This window comes from Lithobates pipiens, unplaced genomic scaffold (assembly GCF_037356315.1).
Source record: "Lithobates pipiens isolate NorthernLeopardFrog02 unplaced genomic scaffold, aLitPip1_a1.2 Scaffold_23, whole genome shotgun sequence".
NCBI classification, from domain to species: Eukaryota; Metazoa; Chordata; class Amphibia; order Anura; family Ranidae; genus Lithobates; species Lithobates pipiens.
The window spans coordinates 221,989,928-222,008,799 of NW_027507785.1; the positions used below are offsets into that span (position 1 = coordinate 221,989,928).

Genomic DNA, 18,872 nt, shown 5'->3' on the forward strand with positions numbered 1-18,872 from the left:
TTGGCCTCCCAGACCTTAGAAAATATTACTGGGCCTGCCAGCTTTCTAGAATTGTAGACTGGGCCGTACACGGCCGATACAAGGATTGGGTTACTCTGGAAAATACGATTTCCCCCGTTCCGCTACATTTATCTCCATGGATAGAATCATCTTTCATATCTCCCCTATGGAAAAACCACCCTTTTATTGACGCGACCCTCTGATCTTTTAGAGAAATCTGCAAATCGGCACAGATATCATCTATCCCAGGCCCTCTCACCCCTATTAGAATGAACCCTGCCTTCCCCCCCGGCATGTCTACACAATTCCTAGCACAGCAATGGCAACACCCCGACATGCTAGCGCATCATTTTTTCCACAATGATTTAATGCTAGACCGTCTCGCTCTAATCCCCAACCACACTGAAGCTCCTATCCCATATTGGTCCTATTTTCAAATTCGTCATTTCCTACAAACATTAAATCGAAACGCCAAGGTTTCCAGAGGCTTATCCCCATTTGAAAGCCTATGCTCTCAGTCAACCCCCCAACGACACTTGATTTCCAACACATATGCCATGTTATTTGCAAATATATCTGCCAAAGATGGGAAGGCCCCTAAAGCATGGGAAAGAGAAATGCAGTTAGACATAACGGCAGATCAATGGGAACATATATACACAATTGCACATAAGGGCTCCCTGAATGTCTCCATACAAGAAAACAATTACAAATCCCTGACGCGTTGGTACAGAACCCCGATAATTTTACACAAATATAACCCTTCCTACCCTATCACATGTTGGAGATGTACGGAAGCTCCAGGCACTCTGCTTCACATATTATGGGACTGCCCCGTATTACAACCATTTTGGGCACAGGTCAGAGAACTCACAGAAATAATATCGACATATACAATTAACTTCACCCCAGCTCACTGCCTGTTTCATCTTTCTGATGTGCCAACCCTTCACTACCGAAGGACCCTGGTCCTGCCCCTGCTTAATGCAGCCAAAATGTACATTCCCAGGCACTGGGCTTCACCTCACCCCCCAACAATCTCAGAATGGCTCAAGCAAGTTAATAGAATAGCAGAAATGGAGGAGCTCATTGCTATAGCTCGGGACTCCACAGTTAAATTTTCCAAGACTTGGGCCTGCTGGAAACACTTCCTTACCACTGACAGGTATCGGAACTTGATGCGCGAATATGCGACTCCACATAATGCGGTATGAATGTCCGTCGGGAGAACGGACCCGGTATTTACCCCTGTTCTCTGGGTGACAGGGTGCTCCCATCCCTTCCCGAGGGATGGGTCTGAGAGATCACATCTGGCTCCCTATCTTCCACCAATGGATTTCACAAAGAGCTCTTTTCCCACCCTAGCCCTTCAGAAGCAATAATAGGCAGATCTCGCGTATTGCAGAGCGGAGACCGAAGAGACATTACTCGTCCCCTTTACCTCTTCTCAGTTTCCCCCCTCCTTATTTTCACTCTCATGACCCCCCCCTCCCCCCCAACCTACTAACCTGACTCTTCCCCCCCCTACACCTCCTCCTGTCCTTTATATGTACCACAACCCATTGGTTATTTTCTGGATGCCCAAATTAAGGTATCCAAGCCTACTCTTTTACGTGTTTAAGCAGATTTATTATGGAACATAAGTACCCATCGGCTTGGCTAGGTAGGAACTTCCACCGAAACATGCTCCACGAGTTGGCCCCAGTTACATTACTATTGGGATACACCTACCCTGGGTCCATCCTGATATGGTTGATTCAAAATGTTTAACGCTTCTTCCCTGACTGCAATTCCTACCTTTTGCTTGGAGATTTCTTTTCTTTTTTTTGTATTTTAATTGACGACAAATGGATGTGACTTGCCTATAATATGTACTGGCTTGGATCTTTCATTATGTACATTTTATGTTACTTGGAGAAATATATGACATCTCTATTATTGTAACTGATTTATGTTTTTTTTTTTTTATAAAAATTTTATTGGAAAAAAAAAAAAAAAGATATTTAACTGTTAACCTAATTACCAGCATCAGAAACTAGTCAAATATTGGTTATCTCCATTCTGGCTTGGCTAATTCCTCGTTATTTAATCCCACAGGGGTTTTGGCTCCATCCCTTAAAGTTTTTAGTGGTGTGATTCTTAGGCCGCGTACACACGGGCGGATTGTCTGCCCAACTAAGTTCGTCAGACAATCCGACAGACAGTCGGTTCAAAATTTGAATGAACGGACTTGACCACACACGATGAGCAGACAGTCCGCTGAAAGCGTGCGCAATGACGTGTGCAGCACGTACGACGGGACTAGAAAAACAACGTCCTATACACTGCAATGCAACCTTCGGCCGTGTAAATCCTTTCTGAGCATGCGCCATACTTAGTCCGTCCAACTTGCCTACACACGAGCGGACAGTTCGCTGAAACCAAGTTTGGACGGACAAAACCAAGTTTGAACGGACAAAATTACGGAAATTCCGTAAGACTTTGTTCGTCAGACAGTCCGCTGAAAAAGTCCGCTGAAGCCCACACACGAGCGGATTGTCCGCTGAAACACGGTTCAGCGGACTAAGTTGGACAGACAATCCGCCCGTGTGTACGCGGCCTTAGGGACCTTGAATCCTTAGAAGTCAAAACGGCCAAGAATAGTAAAATCATGCCGGAGGGTCTTGATTCTGTGTGTCAAAACAAGGATCTTGTAATAAGACCGGTGGATAAGGGGGATTGTGGTCCTTGACAAAAAGGATTACATGACTGAAATGTATAAAATACTGGGTGACCTCTATGATATACTACTTGCCCAAGATCCATAAGTAGGGATAGGCTCGGTGTTCGAGTCAAACGCATGTTTGACTCGAACACCTGCTGTTCGCCCGCTCGGCGAAGCCAGAACTCTCTGTCATATTCGTGTGGCGCTCACGGTCCACAATGCACTGCGCAATTGCAGTGCATTGCTGGCTCATGATTGGCGATGCACTGTGAACTCAATGTTGGCCATGCTGCAGCGGCTGCACTTGCAGCAGAGGGCCATCAATCAGTACCTGTGTGACTACGGCACCAGGACAGGGTCAAGGGAGCTTTTTTTTTTTCACCACACCAGTGGGGCATGATCAGGGATGCATGCACTGCCCTGTCACCATTTGAGGAAGCCACAAGGATGGTGAGCAGTGACAGTGCATGCATCAGTGACACTGTACCTCTTGTCTGTTGGAGCATATGCTGTGTGGAATAATGGACAGGACACTTGAGGCAGAACAGAGGCAGAAAGAGGAGGACTTTCTTGCCCCTCAAGGCTCCCTTTATCCAGACAGTGTTCCTGCTGTCCCACCTATCACACAGGAAGAGGAGGAGGAGGAGGCTTGTGTCAGCATGGAGGTGGAGCCTGGAACTCAACATCAGCAGCAGCAGCAGTCTTTTAGGGATGATTTACAGTCCCAAGAAACCCATGGACTTGCACGTGGCTGCGAGGAGGTGGCTGTGGATCATGTTGTCCTTAGTGAACCAGAGGACTCCGGACCAAATGCCTCAGCTAACCTACGGCCTCCCTGATCCGGCAAAGCATGCGGAAGAATTCTAGTATTCTTCGGATCAAGGAGAGGGACCATTACTGGCTGACCACTCTCCTTGATCCATGGTACAAGGGTAAGGCTGCGGACCTTATCTTGCCGTCGCAGAGGGAGCAGAGGATGGGACATTTCCGGGAGGCCTTTCAGAAAGGTCTGTGCAACGTGTTCCCAGAGACTGGGAGGTTACAAACTCCTGGTCCTGGAAAACATGTTGCTGAAGCTTCGGTCAGTCACAGAAGGAGCGGTGGAGAATGTGGCCATCTGACTGATGCGTTCAGACAATTTTTTAGTCCGCAGCCCCAAGGTATGATCGGTTCCAGCAACCATCGCCAGCGTCTGATTTACATGGTGCAGGAATACTTAGCGGCAAGGTCAGACTTTTCCCAACCTTTCCCACTGAAAATCCTCTGGCTTACTGGGTCTTGAGGCTGGATCACTGGCCAGAGCTTGCACAATATGCAATTGAGCTAGTGGCCTGTCCTGCATCCAGTGTTCTTTCGGAACGCACCTTCAGTGCTGCTGGAGGCTTTGTAACCGATCACAGGGTGCGCCTGTCCACCGACTTGGTTGATCGACTGACCTTCATAAAGATGAATCAGCCTTGGATCACCACCAGCTACCAAGCACCTGAAGCTAATGTAACCGAATATTTTTATTTTAAATGTCACATCCCTTCAAGACTGCCTATGCTGATGCTGAGTGACTCTTCCGTTATGTTGACTGACTATCCTCTTCCTCCTCAATGATCCCGCTGAAAGCTTGGAAGAACATTTTTGGTTCTGGGTGATGCCCCCAGTGGCTAAGGCCCAATTTTTCAGCCCCTGTTTAACAGGGGCATGTAATTACAATTTTTGATGCAATGCTTTGCAGCAGGGCTCATTCCTGCACTCCAGCTAGAGTATCTGGGAGAGGTTGCAGTGTCGCAGCACCAGCACCAGTGCCTAAGGCCCAATTTTTTCAGCCCCTGTTTAACAGGGGCATGTAAATACAATTTTTGATATAATATTTCACAGCAGGGCCTGTTCCTGCGCCCACCGAGAGTAACTGTAAGGACTTATAGTGTTGTGGCACCAGCACTACCACCACCACAACCACCAAAGGCCCATTTTTTCTACCACTGTTCAAAAATGGCATATAATTACAATTCTTGATACAATCGTTCACAGCAGGGCACTCCAGCACCCACCAAGAGTCACTTTGAGGGCTTACAGTGTTATGGCAACACCAACAACTTAGGCCCACATTTCTGCAGGGCATATAGGGTAGGCCCCTACTTTCAAACATCCAACTTACAAATGTCTCCTACTTGCAAACGGAAGGAGACAACAGGAAGTGACGGACAGACAGCCAAAAAAATTATACAGGGGTGATAACCCTTCCCTATGTTTTCCACAAAGCTTAAAAATAGATTTTTTGACTGGAGCTACACTTTAAAAATGTACCAGTTCAAAATTACAAACAGATTCTACTTAACACAACAAACCTACACAGTCCCTGTCTTGTTTGTACCTCCTGTATACTGCTGTTCTGAGTATATAGGGCCTGGGGGTCCCACAACTTTCCTTTTTTAAATTTGGGTACGGGGTTCCTCTTAATATCCGTACAAGACCCAAAGGGGCTGGTAATGGGCAGGGGAGCTACCCACGCCATTTTTTTCTCAATGATTTTCATCCGTATTGCTGGAACCAGACATTAAATTAAAACCGCAAGCAGTTTTAAATGACTTTTTTTCCGTTAAATGTCATTTTGTGCAGGGACTGTTCTAAACACGAGACATGTGCTACTTCACAGGCATACTATAGACACCCCCCAGGCATAATATTTAAAGGAATATTTCACTTTTTTTTTCAATTTAATCGTCATTAAAATTAGTACTCCCGAAAAAATGTCCGTTGTAAAAAAAATATGTTGCCATTGATCCATGTCCCCTGGGGCAGGAGCCGGGTCCACAAACCCTTTTTAGGACAATATCTTGCATATTAGCCATCAAAATTAGCACTTTTTATTTCAAATGATCGAGTCCCATAGACTTCAATGGGTTCTAAAGTTCGTACGAATTTTTGGTCCGTTCAAAATTTCTAGTGCGAACCGAACCGGGGGGGTGTTTGGCTCATCCCTATCTATAAGGATTCTGTCTGCCCCCAAGACACCCCATTGTAAGTGAAATAGATTCAGTGATGTCCCGGGTGGGCAGATATATAGATTTTTACTTACAGCCCATTGTCTAGAAAATGCCATCATTTGTTAAAGACTCAAGGCATGTTATTAACATTCTGTCTGGGATAAACATGAAACCAGGTGTACTGCTTGCGATGACTGTTGTCACATCTCTCTATAGCATAATTCCAGATAATTTGGGCTTCAAGGCAGTTTCCAGTTTTCTCGTTTGGGATTCCGGACTTTATTCTGCCCAGATTTCCTTTCTGATGGAGTTGTTAGAATTTGCAGCAACCCAGAACTATTTTTGGCTTAATAATCAATTTTACACACAAAGTATTGGGCTGGCTATGGGGGCTAAGTATGCCCCCCAGCCTTGCTAACCTATTTATGGCCAGGTGGGAGGAGGATGTCATATATGCCCAGGACATACCCCAGTTGGTCCTGTGGATTAGATATATAGATAACATCCTCCTCCTATGGGATGGCAATGTTCCATCCCTTCAGTCCTTTATGGTTTTCCTTAACACCAATCAGAGGGGCATAGAGTTGAAATATGAGATGAGCCAGACTGAGATTAGATTTTGGACTTGAAGATTAAGGTTGAGGTTGATAGATTAACTACTTCAACCTATTTCAAGTCCACAGACAGGAACTCATTTATTATTACAAATAGTTGTCATCACAGGCCTTGGCTTGGATCAGTTCCGAAGAACAAACATATGAGGCTCAAGAGGAACTGCTCCAAGGAAGATGTATTTCTAATACGGGCTGAGACCCTTACCCAAAGGTTTTTGGAGAAGGGTTACAGAGAAGGCAGCCTAATGACTGCTTTAGATTCTGTCAAACAACAAAATAGGGAAGATCTTCTTGTGGATAGGTACGAATTGGATAAATTCTCGCAGGGAGTTCCATTTTTGACTACCTACTCATTGCAACACAAAAGCAGAGAGGCCACAAGTGGTCTTTAGAGGAGCACCCTCTCTGAGGAATATCCTCCAATATTTTAGATCCCCTAGTGGAAAAAGTCAGTTTTTTCAACCAATTAATAGGGTACTATCAATGTCGGGGATGTAGGGTGTGTTCACGCAATAGTTGTACCACAGGAGGACTACCCATTTTCTATCTACTAGCCCTCACTCACTCACTCATGCAAATACTTAATGACATTAAATTACATTAACATAATGACATTAAACCCTTCATTACCTGTTCCCCATTGGGCGTGGTGTATTTACTCCAATGCCCATGTGGATTACAATACATAGGGAGGAGCACACACACCCTACAAGTCAGGTTGAATGAACATATCACAAACATCAAATCAGTGTCTAAACATTATTTGTTGGTACATAAAAAAGATCCTTCAAATACCCTCATCTTAGGTATTGATAAATATAACCACAATTGGAGAGGGAGCTTCCTTGTGAGAGAGATCTTTAAACTAGAAATATCATGGATATATAAAACCAGAACTTATGCGCCCTATGGGTTAAACATTGATGTCAATGGGAATGCCTTCATCGATAATCCTTCATCGATAATATCAAACATTGTAAACCTGGTCTGAGTCACATATGTGGGCTTTTATATATTTTTTAGATGTCTTTTATGTATCAATATCATTTTTATATTGATTGTATATTGATCATATTAATTATATTATACTTTGTCATTATTGATTTATTAATTTTAATAGTCCTAGTAGACATGGAAACTACTCCATATATATTTAGAATATTTTATTCATTTTTCACCTTAACACATTTTGATTATTTATCACAGTAGAATTATTAAATTCATTTTACAATATTTTTTCTCAATATTTATCATAGTGGAATTATTAAATAAATTTTACAAAAATAATCTAAATCTAGTTATTTCATTATCATATAGTCATTTTTTAATTAATGTTTAAAGAATTACTTTATGTAATTAATATTCTCACTGTATATTTCATAAATTTATTTTCTTTGCATAATGATAGGGTATATAGATGTGTGCACTCATATTCATAAATAGTATTTGGAGTGCACATATTTATATGTTCACTAGCACTATTATGTGCCACATAATGGATTTAATATTATATACATATTATTTTCATATTAATATTTTTATGTTTTATTCATTTAATTTCCGCCCTCTTTTTAATGTGCATTTGCTTAATAGTGATGAACGTTCATTATTAAACAAAAGTTTTATATTTTTATTTTTATTTTATAGCATCTTTGTCCATGTCCGTTAAATGTATGTGGTGATAGATTTTTTTTTGGTCGTAAGTTAATGATTCTAATAGGGTTTTTTATTGGCAGTGCTAGTGTTAGGGCTGCCCACAATTAAGATGGCAATTAGAGATCTACATCCGGGACTCAGACCGATGTGTGGTAGTATATTAGGTGGTGATTCAGCATGTTGGCCGTTGCCAATTGAAAATGTTAGTTATGATGAAATGCGTCTGAGGAGGTATGTGCTCATGTCCCCACGCCGTCTCGTTGAGGAGGATGAGAGCTTTTGTATTGTAGCCGGCTTTGTATTTCTATGCAAGATTTTAAACGTTCGTTTGTAAGTGTAACATTTTTTATCATATTAAAACAAGTGTTGATGTTATTACGCTATAGAGTATTGTATCCTCTCTTGGGTTAACACCAACTGACAATTACGGCCCATACGGATTACTTGGTTTTCCGCTGAGAGTTTTCTCTCCATCCATCAATCAAGCGGCATGTTTGTTTCCAGCTGAGGATTTATTTTCTTAAAGGGACATCTGCTTTTTTGGTTTGGCATCTGGTAAGGAGGCCCTCTGTGTGGTGGCGGTACACTCAAAGTGTGATTTATCCACTGGGTGGTTTTCTGTCCGTGCTTTTTTTTTTGTTTTTTACAGTGTAAGTGCAACTGTATATATTGTTCATTTATTCATTATTTTTGACAATATTACGCTATGGTGTATATTTTTTTCCCTTTTTGGTTGATATGAAAAAGATTTGTGGAATCAACATCAACCTATGCTAAGAGGCTTGCAACTATACATTGCAGTATCGTATTAGTGTGTCTTCTTGCAAAACCAATAGCCCAGGCTGGGTTAAAGCCACCTGCACAATTGGCCTACAATCTGGTAAGCATGTTTTTCACAAGGTGATGGTACACTCTCCTGTGGTCTAGTCACTGGGTGAACATTGAACTTATTTCCAGTTGTTCAAGTATTTGGAACACCATATATCATAATAATCTTTTGAACTGATAATAGAGCAATTTTCTCCTTTTCATTTCTACTCATACTGTTCTTGGTCATACTCTGAAATGAGAATCAGAATGGGATCCATACTCACCAGAGTCTATCAAAAACTGAATACATACTTATGGGTGGTTAAAGGTAGAACCAGGCTAAGGACAGTCAAATTATTTACACGTTCATAACAAGCAGTAAACAAGCTTTAAATTAAGCCACCTCTGACCCAAGGACATGCAGTGAGGCCAGTGTGGCACTGGCTAGTATCAAAGCCAGATACACACAGGTTACATACACCACAAACATTAGAGTGAGAGCAATAATTCTAGCACTAGATCTCCTCTAACTCTAACCATATAACTTTTAACTTTTAAAATTTTAAAGCATCGCCTATGGAGATTTTTAAATACTGAAGTTTGGTGCCATTCCACAAGTGTGAGCAATTTTAAAGCATGACATTTTAGGTATCTATTTACTCGGCGAAAAATCATCTTTCATAGTATACAAAAAAAATCGGGCTAAATTAAGTATTTTTTTTTTTATTCATGAAACAGTTTCCTTCCAAAAAAAAAGTGTTTGAAAAATTGCTGCACAAATACTGTATAACATAAAAATTTGCAATGGCCACCATTTTGTCTGCTAAAACAATATGTATATATATATATATAAATATATAATGTTTGGGGGTTTTACGTAATTTTTTAGAAACATTAAGATTTTTACATGTAGGAGAGAAGTGTCAGAATGTGCCTGTGCGGCAAGGGATTAATTACCATAAGTAAGTAATATACAAATAATTATTATATATTATTTTTAAGGTCATTTACTATATTTTCAAAAACTGTACTCCAGCAGGTAGCGTAATGGACAAATTACTGAAATTTCAAATTGTAACTTCAAACCAGTAATTTAACAGTAACTAGATAAATAATAAATTATGTTAATACTTATAGCATAATATATGATTTGGCTTGTACCTTTTCAGCAGTAGCAGATTCTCATTCTCCCTTTTAACTGTGTGAGAAAAACATGGGATTATGGGTAAATCTTATACCCATAAATCCATGTTTTTTCCTTGTAGTTAAGAGGGCTGGGCTGGAAGGGAGTATTTGTCTTTTAGACACATGTCCCCTTCTATGACACTGCAGTGAGAGGACAGCCTCCACTGCAGCATTTTTATTGGACAGCTTGGGCCAATGGTACTTTACCATTGGTCCAAGACTCCAAGCTGTCCATTGAGCTCAGTGCCTCTGACAAGAAGTGAGAGAGGCACTGCTGCAGAGTGTGTCAGCTTGTATTTAAACTGACTGCTCTGTTTGTAGCTTCTGACAGGGTGTGCAAAGAGCCCCATATCTCCGGAACCATAGATAGGAGCCCCACATTTTGACTAGTGGTGGGGTAGCACTTCAGCAAATGTGGGGTCTCATGCAGGTTGTTGAGCTATGACCCTCAAAGTCAATTTTTTTTTTATGTTCATGGCAGGTGAGGCTCTGTCTCACCTGCCTCCCCTGACTGCACATCCCTGCTCTGACTTTTATATCTGCAGGCACTATAAAGCAAATATTTCTCTTCTAATGCACCTGCTCCGTGCTTACATTAGAAAATAGAAGGCAGGTAGCCTGGCAACTCACTGCTAAAAATAAATGATGACAAGAGCACAAAACCTCATAGTGTAGTATATTAAGCAGAAAGCATTTATAAAAAAACAAATAAAATTACACGTGCTAGGGATAACAATCTGGGTTGTCTGGAAGCTAGGGATGATGAAGTGTGAACCAGGGCCCCTGCCTTGGCTACTGGCAAGGATATGAGAGTGCAGTTGTAATGAAATAAGGCCACTGTCACTGAACACCGTCACCAATGCACAGCCCCAGAAGTGGAGGTTGTCCGACATAGCCGATGTTCATATGCATCGTAGGATAAGGGAACACTGTGTCAGTAAGGGACCCCATGAGAGGCTCCTGAGATCCTGTGATATTAAAGTGGTAGTAAACTTTGCTAACATTACTACATTTTAGAGGCCCTGAGGTAGGTTATGCCATAATGTACTAGTATGCCAGCATATTAGCACATTAGGGTACACTTACCTGTCAGAGCCCTCCAGTGATGCACTGTGATCACTCCGGCGAGTCCCGGGCACTTCCATCTTCACCCAGTCTTTTTTCCCGGGTTCTGTGTCTTCGGTCACTTGCCTTGGTCGGGGTGTGTTGATGACACTCCCACGCATGCTCATGTACATCCTCTCTCATCCCCCTGTCTCTCTCTCTCTCATTCTCCCTCCCTTACCACTCTCTCATACTCCCTTTCTCTATTTAATTAAATTTTTATAACAAAAAATTGTACCAGGCCCATGATGTTCTTAATCTGGCCCTGGGTCAGCAGTGGTATCATATCCCAGCTGTGCTTCATTGGGCTGTGTTTTAGCCACTCTCGGATCAGCCTTTTACAAATTCCTATATAATCAGGTGGCTATCCCTAGGATACACAGGCTGAGGAAGAAACTTGAACCTTGGAAATGCATTCCTGTATCCTACATGAGCATTGGCTATGTTGGGCAGCCTCCACTTCTGGGGTTGTGCATCAGTGACAATGTTCCTTCAGTGACAGTGGACTTATTTCATAACAGGTTCACTTTTATACCCTTGCCAGTGGCTAAGACAGGGATCCTAGTTCACACTTTTTCATTCCCAGCTTCCAAGCGACCCAGGCTATTATGCCTAGCACATACCATGTTTTTTTTTTTTTAAATGCTTCCTGCCTAATATACTACACTATAGGGTTTTGTGTTCTGTCTTTTGTTTTGTTTTAAAGTAGTTTAAGAGAGCACCCACTCTGGTCCAAGAGCATCATCCTGATAGTTAGATTATTGCAAATTCATTTTTGGGCTACTTACATTATTTTCTTTAATGCTAGTGCTAGATCTTCACTTAGTCAATACAGCACATGGCTGTCATTGCATTCTTTTATCATAATTATTATCATTGAAATTGCCTTTTAATGCATTTTATGTTTGTTGGTTTGGTCAATTGCCGCAAGCTTTTTGATGCATTAGGAGAAGGGTTCCCTTTGTGTCCTCCATAGCCCCAATTAATTTAGTCACTGCTAAAAAGAGTGAGCTGAGCTGATTACTTGAAAGTATGTTTTGCTTAATGTTTTGAGGATGAATTACTACACTGTGTTGCAGCTACAGAGATCATTGAGGGTTTGTTTTAAAGCATTTTACTTGAAACGTAAATGTTTGAATATCCATAACTTATTCATACTTGTACTTTAAAGTTAGTATACTGACACTGTACAAATAACACTCCTCCATTTCTATTTCATGCAACACAATACAGATACTAGAAAATGTGTAGAAGGAAACAAGCATTATATAAATGTTTAGCAACAAACATAGAACATTATTGACATTCACATATATAAGATTGTGTTTTAGCAGATTTGGTTAGGTAATTCTGTTGCTTCTAGTCATCGCAAGGAACCCCTTAAGCAATGTAACTTTGTTTTGTTTCTTTTTTTAAATGGACAATTAATCACAGGTGGGCATGGCGAATGAGAACTATCGATTGCCCTTTTCCAGACTTCTGGCATTCAGACAGCAGACAGACAAATGCCCTGAGCAATAAGAAGCATCTCTCTACCACAGCCTACTGATGCTTTTAATTGTTTGCTACTAATGGACATGGTATTTAGCAGTTTACATCTGGCAGATTAATTTATGTTACCATTATCATTACCTTAACACCGAGGTCCTTCATCAGCTCAATTTCAAAACTGACAACATCATATGGCAAACGGAACTGAGGGATTTCTGAAGCACTGTAAAAACACATAACCCAGATATGATTGAGATTTATTAAACCCTACAAAGTATTATTTAACATTTTTGAAAAGTTCAGCCAATGATAAGAAACAAATTAATGGGTAACTCAAACTGGAAATGATCATTAAAATGTAAAACTTGGAACACAGCTAAAAGTACTATGAATTGATTCTTGACACATCAGCCTTGTGATCACTAACCATTAGAATATCTGAATTATGCTGCAATAATAGATGCCCCAACCTGCATAAAAACATGTTAAGAAACACATTTATTTTCCCATGTATTGCCAAAGATCACATGCAAAATAAATAAATAAAAAATAGTAATAATTTTGTTTGAAAAATACAAAGTGACAAAGTGGAAAACAGCCAAATCGAGTATTGAAATACATTGTTGTTTCCTGTTTTACCTGTCAAAAGATTGGTCATCCTGCTTATCCAGCCATGTAATTTTTATTACCCAAAACCCACTGCACAGTTAGGAAGATTAATCCACTACTTCCTGATTCAGCTTTACAACTTCCCATGTCGTACTGCTAATTAATGATATACATCAATGGTGATACATTTTTCAATGATCAGGCTGGAGACTAACAGTTGACACAGGAAGCTGCAAAGCTGAAACAAAAATTAAGTGTATCATATGCCTGGCTATACAGTTTGGCAGAGACACGTGAGTCACAAGACTTGCTGATTGGAATTGAATATTCTGCACATTTGGCATAAAATCATTTAACAGCAATTCATTGCAAATATGTATGTAACTCTTTGTTTAGTGTTTCACTCCTGGTTTAAATATTGTACTGGTTAAAGGCAGAGCTACACAAAGTCTAAAATATTCATCACTTCTGGAGAAAATGCTCCATTAGGTTCTCTTCAGTGCCACCACCTAACAAAAAAACCTACACATTTGATCACGTGATCGTTGATTGGGAAGGGTCAGGGTTCATATTGACTGATTCTTCCCCTTAGCAGTGATCTTATAGATACAAGGCAAGGCTTTAGTCATATAACCATCAATTGAGATTGCTTGGAACAGAATTTCCTTAGGAAAGGTAATCCCATCTCGACTATTTATATTTTAGCACGCATACATTTTAAAGACTCTACAGAATCTGGGATTCATAAAAATCCCCCCAAAAATTTTCTTCTGCTGAAAACAGAATTTAATTATCCCTCTGAATCACTTTATTTACCATTGGCTAGAGGCAGCACTTTAAGACATTTTATGACAGAATAAGGAATGGCTTTCCATACAACATGAAATATGTCATAGTTCTAAGTGACTGCTCCACTTGGGATCTAGTAAATTCATTTTTTCAATTTATTTCACATAGACATCTATCATGGATAATTGCATATAAGCCACCCACTAAGAATGTTCTGCTAAGCCTTCACTGGTCCATTTTGGTGCTTCTTTTTCAAACTCTGTTTCCGTGTGAAGAAGGGATCCCCCTACTGTTCCATAAAACAGACCACAGCCAAAAGAAAAATAATAGTTTGTGCCAATCATAAAAGGAAAGATAATATCATTGTCTCCAGGCAGACTGACCACAGTCAGAAACTTCAGATCATAATACTGAAGGCACACATTTTTACACAAATGTTTCACAGCTGCTGTGGATTGCAAGAGAACTGTGACATGAGAGCAGAAACAATGAAAAATGTACAATAGCCTCTGTACATAAACACTGTTAGATGAGATAATATGAGGAATTTTATAGGTTACCCTAAATCTCACCTAACTTCACAGATAAAGTCTGAATGATACAGGATTGATACAGTAGTGTAAAGTGAGGCTATCCTGTGTAGGAATTGTTATTAAAATGATGGATTCTGACCAGGCTTCAAGATTTGTTTCTTTCACTCTTGACATGACAAATAAATTATTTTTATCATTGTGTACTTTAAAATGAGAAGCCCAGCCCACACATTAACAGTATGTTATATGGTTATTTCCTTAGAGTACTGTGAAGCTTGTTATAACTCCAGCACAAATCAGATACCAGATATTATTTTTGCTTGCAGGTTATAAAATTTAATAAGGTACTTAAATTATACTTTAAACATTTTTTTTAAACAAAAAGAAGATAGTCTCTCCACTCTACATTAAAGATCTTCATTTTTACCTTAATCCTCCAGCAAAATTCTGTTTCTCAAATACAGTGATATCAAAATATCCAAGCCGGGCTAAGAAGGAGGCACAGCTGATGCTTGCAGGTCCAGCACCAATAAGAGCAATCCTTGTCTTGTATGATACTGGCATATCCTCAACAGGAGGGAGCATAGGATTTCTTATCTGAGGGACCTTCATTGCTTTAAAAACCTAAAAAAATAAATAAAAAGAAAACATATTAAATCCTTCCATCAATATCCAGATTTTGGAACACAGATGCCACTGTGTTTATATATCCCTTAATAATCAAACTCAATGTGTGAGCAGCTGGGGGTACCCTTATTGCTGTGTTATTATGTCTTATATACCACCTGTGAATTTTTAAATGCTTTAAAGAGTCATCATTTTAGACATGCAGATAACATAACTAGATAACTTATTTTTGCCCTCATGTGATTTGACATAATGCTTTCCGGTATAGTACGTATGTCAATTTACAGAAAAAAATAATCTTTCATCTCCTTTGTTTGCTGTTGTATCATTTTTATTTCATATTTTTTGAAATGTCCAAACTTCGTTAATATATTGTAGCTTTGTACTGCAATACCTATGGTCATTTAACCACTTGCCGCCCGCCATATAGCAAAATGACGGTGGCAAAGTGGTTGTAATATCCTGACCGGACGTCATATGACGTGCTCAGGATATTAAGCCGCTGCGCGTCCCCGGGGGCGTGCATCGCAGCGATCGTTGTTGCGGGGTGTCAGTCTGACACCCCGCAACTACGATCTCGGTAAAGAGTCTCTGATGGAGACTCTTTACCATGTGATCAGCCGTGTCCAATCACGGCTGATCACAGTGTAAATAGGAAGAGCAGGTGATCGGCTTTTCCTCACTCGCGTCTGTCAGACGCGAGTAGAGGAGAGCCGATCGGCTGCTCCTCTGACAGGGGGGATCTGTGCTGATCGATTATCAGAACAGCCCCCCGAGGATGCCCTCACTGGACCACCAGGGACACCACCAGACCACCAGGGATGCCCAGCAACAGGTATGCCCCCCTAGACCACCAGGGATGCCAGTCAGTGCCCACAATGGATGCCAATCAATGCCCATAATGGATGCCAATCAGTGCCCACAATGGGCATCACTAATTGGCATCCATCCCTATACATTACTGTACACTACAATGCCCATCCATGCTGCCTATCAGTGCCCATCCATGCCACCTATCAGTGCCCATCCATGCGGCCTATCAGTGCCCATCCATGCCCATCCGGGCCGCCTATCCATGCCCATCCATGCCCATCCATGCCACCTATCCATGACACCCATCCATGCCAATCCATGCCACCTATCAGTGCCTATTTGTGCCACCTATCAGTGTCTGTGTCGCATATCAGTGCCATCTATCAGTGCCGCCTATCAGTGCCACTTCATTGATGCCACATCATTGGTGCCCATCAGTGCCACCTTATCAGTGCCAGTCACTGTGGCCCCGTCAGTGCCCATCAGTGAAGGAGAAAACTTACTTATTTACAAAGTTTTGTAACTGAAACAAAAAAAAAAGTTTTTTTCAAAATTTTCAGCCTTTTTTTATTTGTTTAGCAGAAAATAAAAATTCCAGAGGTGATCAAATACCACTAAAAGAAAGCTCTATTTGTGGGAACAAAATGATACAAATTTAGCTTGGGTATGGTGTAGCATGACCGCGCAATTGTCATTCAAAGTGCGAAAGCACTGAAAGCTCAAAATTTGTCTGGGCAGTAAGGTGTATAAGTACCCGGTATTGAAGTGGTTAAAGTCTATGTGTAGCAAAACTTTTCTTATTTTTTAAACTTTGGATAGAGTAGGAACAAAAAGTAAACGAAAATTTCTACATATTACAGATCACATATTATGAGTATCGCCTCTGGTCTAAATCTTTATAAGTATTGTATAATGTACCATCATCCAGAATTTGTAGTTAAAGGAAAGAAGGCTTAAATGGGAATACCGGGTAGTCGCTCACACCAACCCCATATGTAGTTCCATTCGGCCATATAATAAATTGGACTATACCGGTACTTGGTAATGGAAAAGCACTAATAAAATTTAAAATCAATATAATGTTTAATAAAGATATAAAACAAAACAACACTGAAATATCACTTGAAGAAGTACAATAATATGCACATCACAGTTGAGGTATTCCTGACGGGTTCTCCATAGGGAACATTCAACCGTAGAAAGTGCACAATAAATTTCCTCGACTAGTTTCGCGGGAAAAGGCCCGCTTCTTCAGGAGGATATCTATATAAAAGTATCACAATCATTAGATAATACACACATGTAAAAATATAAGCAATACAGTTATCATAATGTTATTGATTTTACATACACAAATTCCCTATATGTTTAAAAGAGGAGGTCAGCTCACCCTACTTCAAGGAACAGGCTGCAGGTAAGGAGATCCGCAAAGTCCCCCCACGGTGAACATGGGGGATTGGTAAACGCCGGCTCTGGATAAATAATATTATAATAATTTATCAATTAGGTAGGGATATATCTTGAATTAAGGAAGAAAGGGGAAGGGGAGGGAAGAAAAGGAAAAAGAAGAAAGACCTCGTGAGGGTGGAACCGTGGTATTGAGTGACTAAAAAAAAGTGGGGAAGGGGGAGGGGGGGGGGTGGGGGAGGGGGGAAGGGAAGAGTGAAAGGGGAAGGGGGAGGGGGAGGAAGGGAAAAAGGGGGGGGGGGGGAAAGAGAAGAGGGAAAGGGGAAGGGGGAGGGGGAGGGAGGGAAAAAAGGGGGGGGGGGTGTGAAGGTGAATTGCTGCAGGTGACTGCATATAATTACCAGAGGTATAAGGTCAAGGGTGATTAAACCATAAAATTTAATATAAATGTGTGAAATTTATTAACAAACCAAACGTGAATAGTCAAGTGTATCCATGTGGATTAAAGCAGTGTAGAAGGAGGAAAAGAGAGAAACCCTTCACCCCAATAAGAATCCTTAATTCCAGAGAAGGTTACAATAAAAATGAATCGGCTTACCAACAAGCCAATCAAGAAATCATGTAAAGACAGGACATCAAGGTTGAGCTGGTTAAACAAGCTTATAAGGATATTGTACCGTTCGCTGAGTATCAGATACCAGGTCCACTGTTAGATAGCTTAATGGCCATCAATACTGCAAAAGGTATATAAAACATTTGAATATAGACAGGGTAAAAAGCCGACGGGCATTATAAAGCCAAAACGTCAGAGGAAAAATTGAATAGATTCATAAGTAAATAACATCATATAAAGTGGTTACCTGTCAGCGGGGACAATATCCTAATACAGCCCTGATGGAGTCCGTGCGAACCTGTCCATTCGGCGGTCAAACAGACCATTAAATAGACTCCCCAACACACATAGCGTCTGACGTCCGCCGGAAATCGGCGGCGCCCGACGTAATGTGGTCCACCTCTCCACACCGCGCAGGCGTACATATTACAGACTACAATTTACAAATAAGACAATAGCAGGTGTCTCCACTGGAGGATTTTCCCATAATGGAAGGGGAAATATTGGATTTCCCATCACCTTCTTTCCCTGTGACAAAAGTTCACCAGGACAAATGTAGGCCTGATACTAACAAGAGGGGCCCCAGGCAGCTCTTAAAACTTCTAAAAATGATATATGTGGTAAAAAAATAGATGGCTTTGTTGGATTGTTGGACACAGTTGGATTGTTGGACACAGGGGAGTCTTCAGGGAGTAAGCTGTCTATATACTGTAATAAAAAATAGTGCCAGATGTAGGTTGAGAGTCCAGTTACAGTGTCTTAAAAAAAAAATTATACCTGTAATGGAAATTTTTACGTTTTGTATATAATTGTATTCTATTTTGTATGTATTGCACAATGCCCACAATGTGCACACGACACTAATAATGTTTTTAGTTCATGTTTTGCATTCTTTCGAATCCTGATTCAAATTAGCCCGCCTATGTAACTCCCCTTGTT

The 18,872-nt window shown here is 40.7% G+C and overlaps 1 protein-coding gene across 1 annotated transcript in view; it reads right to left on the reverse strand.

The window, feature by feature from the left end:
- Nucleotides 1-18,872, reverse strand: part of DPYD (dihydropyrimidine dehydrogenase) — a 2,051,548-nt gene that overhangs the window by 1,238,630 nt on the left and 794,046 nt on the right. Inside the window, exons 6-7 of the mRNA XM_077452870.1 lie at nucleotides 14,901-15,097; nucleotides 12,684-12,765 (exon numbers count right to left, since the gene is read on the reverse strand). Of these exons, the coding sequence (XP_077308996.1) occupies nucleotides 12,684-12,765; nucleotides 14,901-15,097 (279 nt within the window). The remainder of the gene's footprint in view (nucleotides 1-12,683; nucleotides 12,766-14,900; nucleotides 15,098-18,872) is intronic.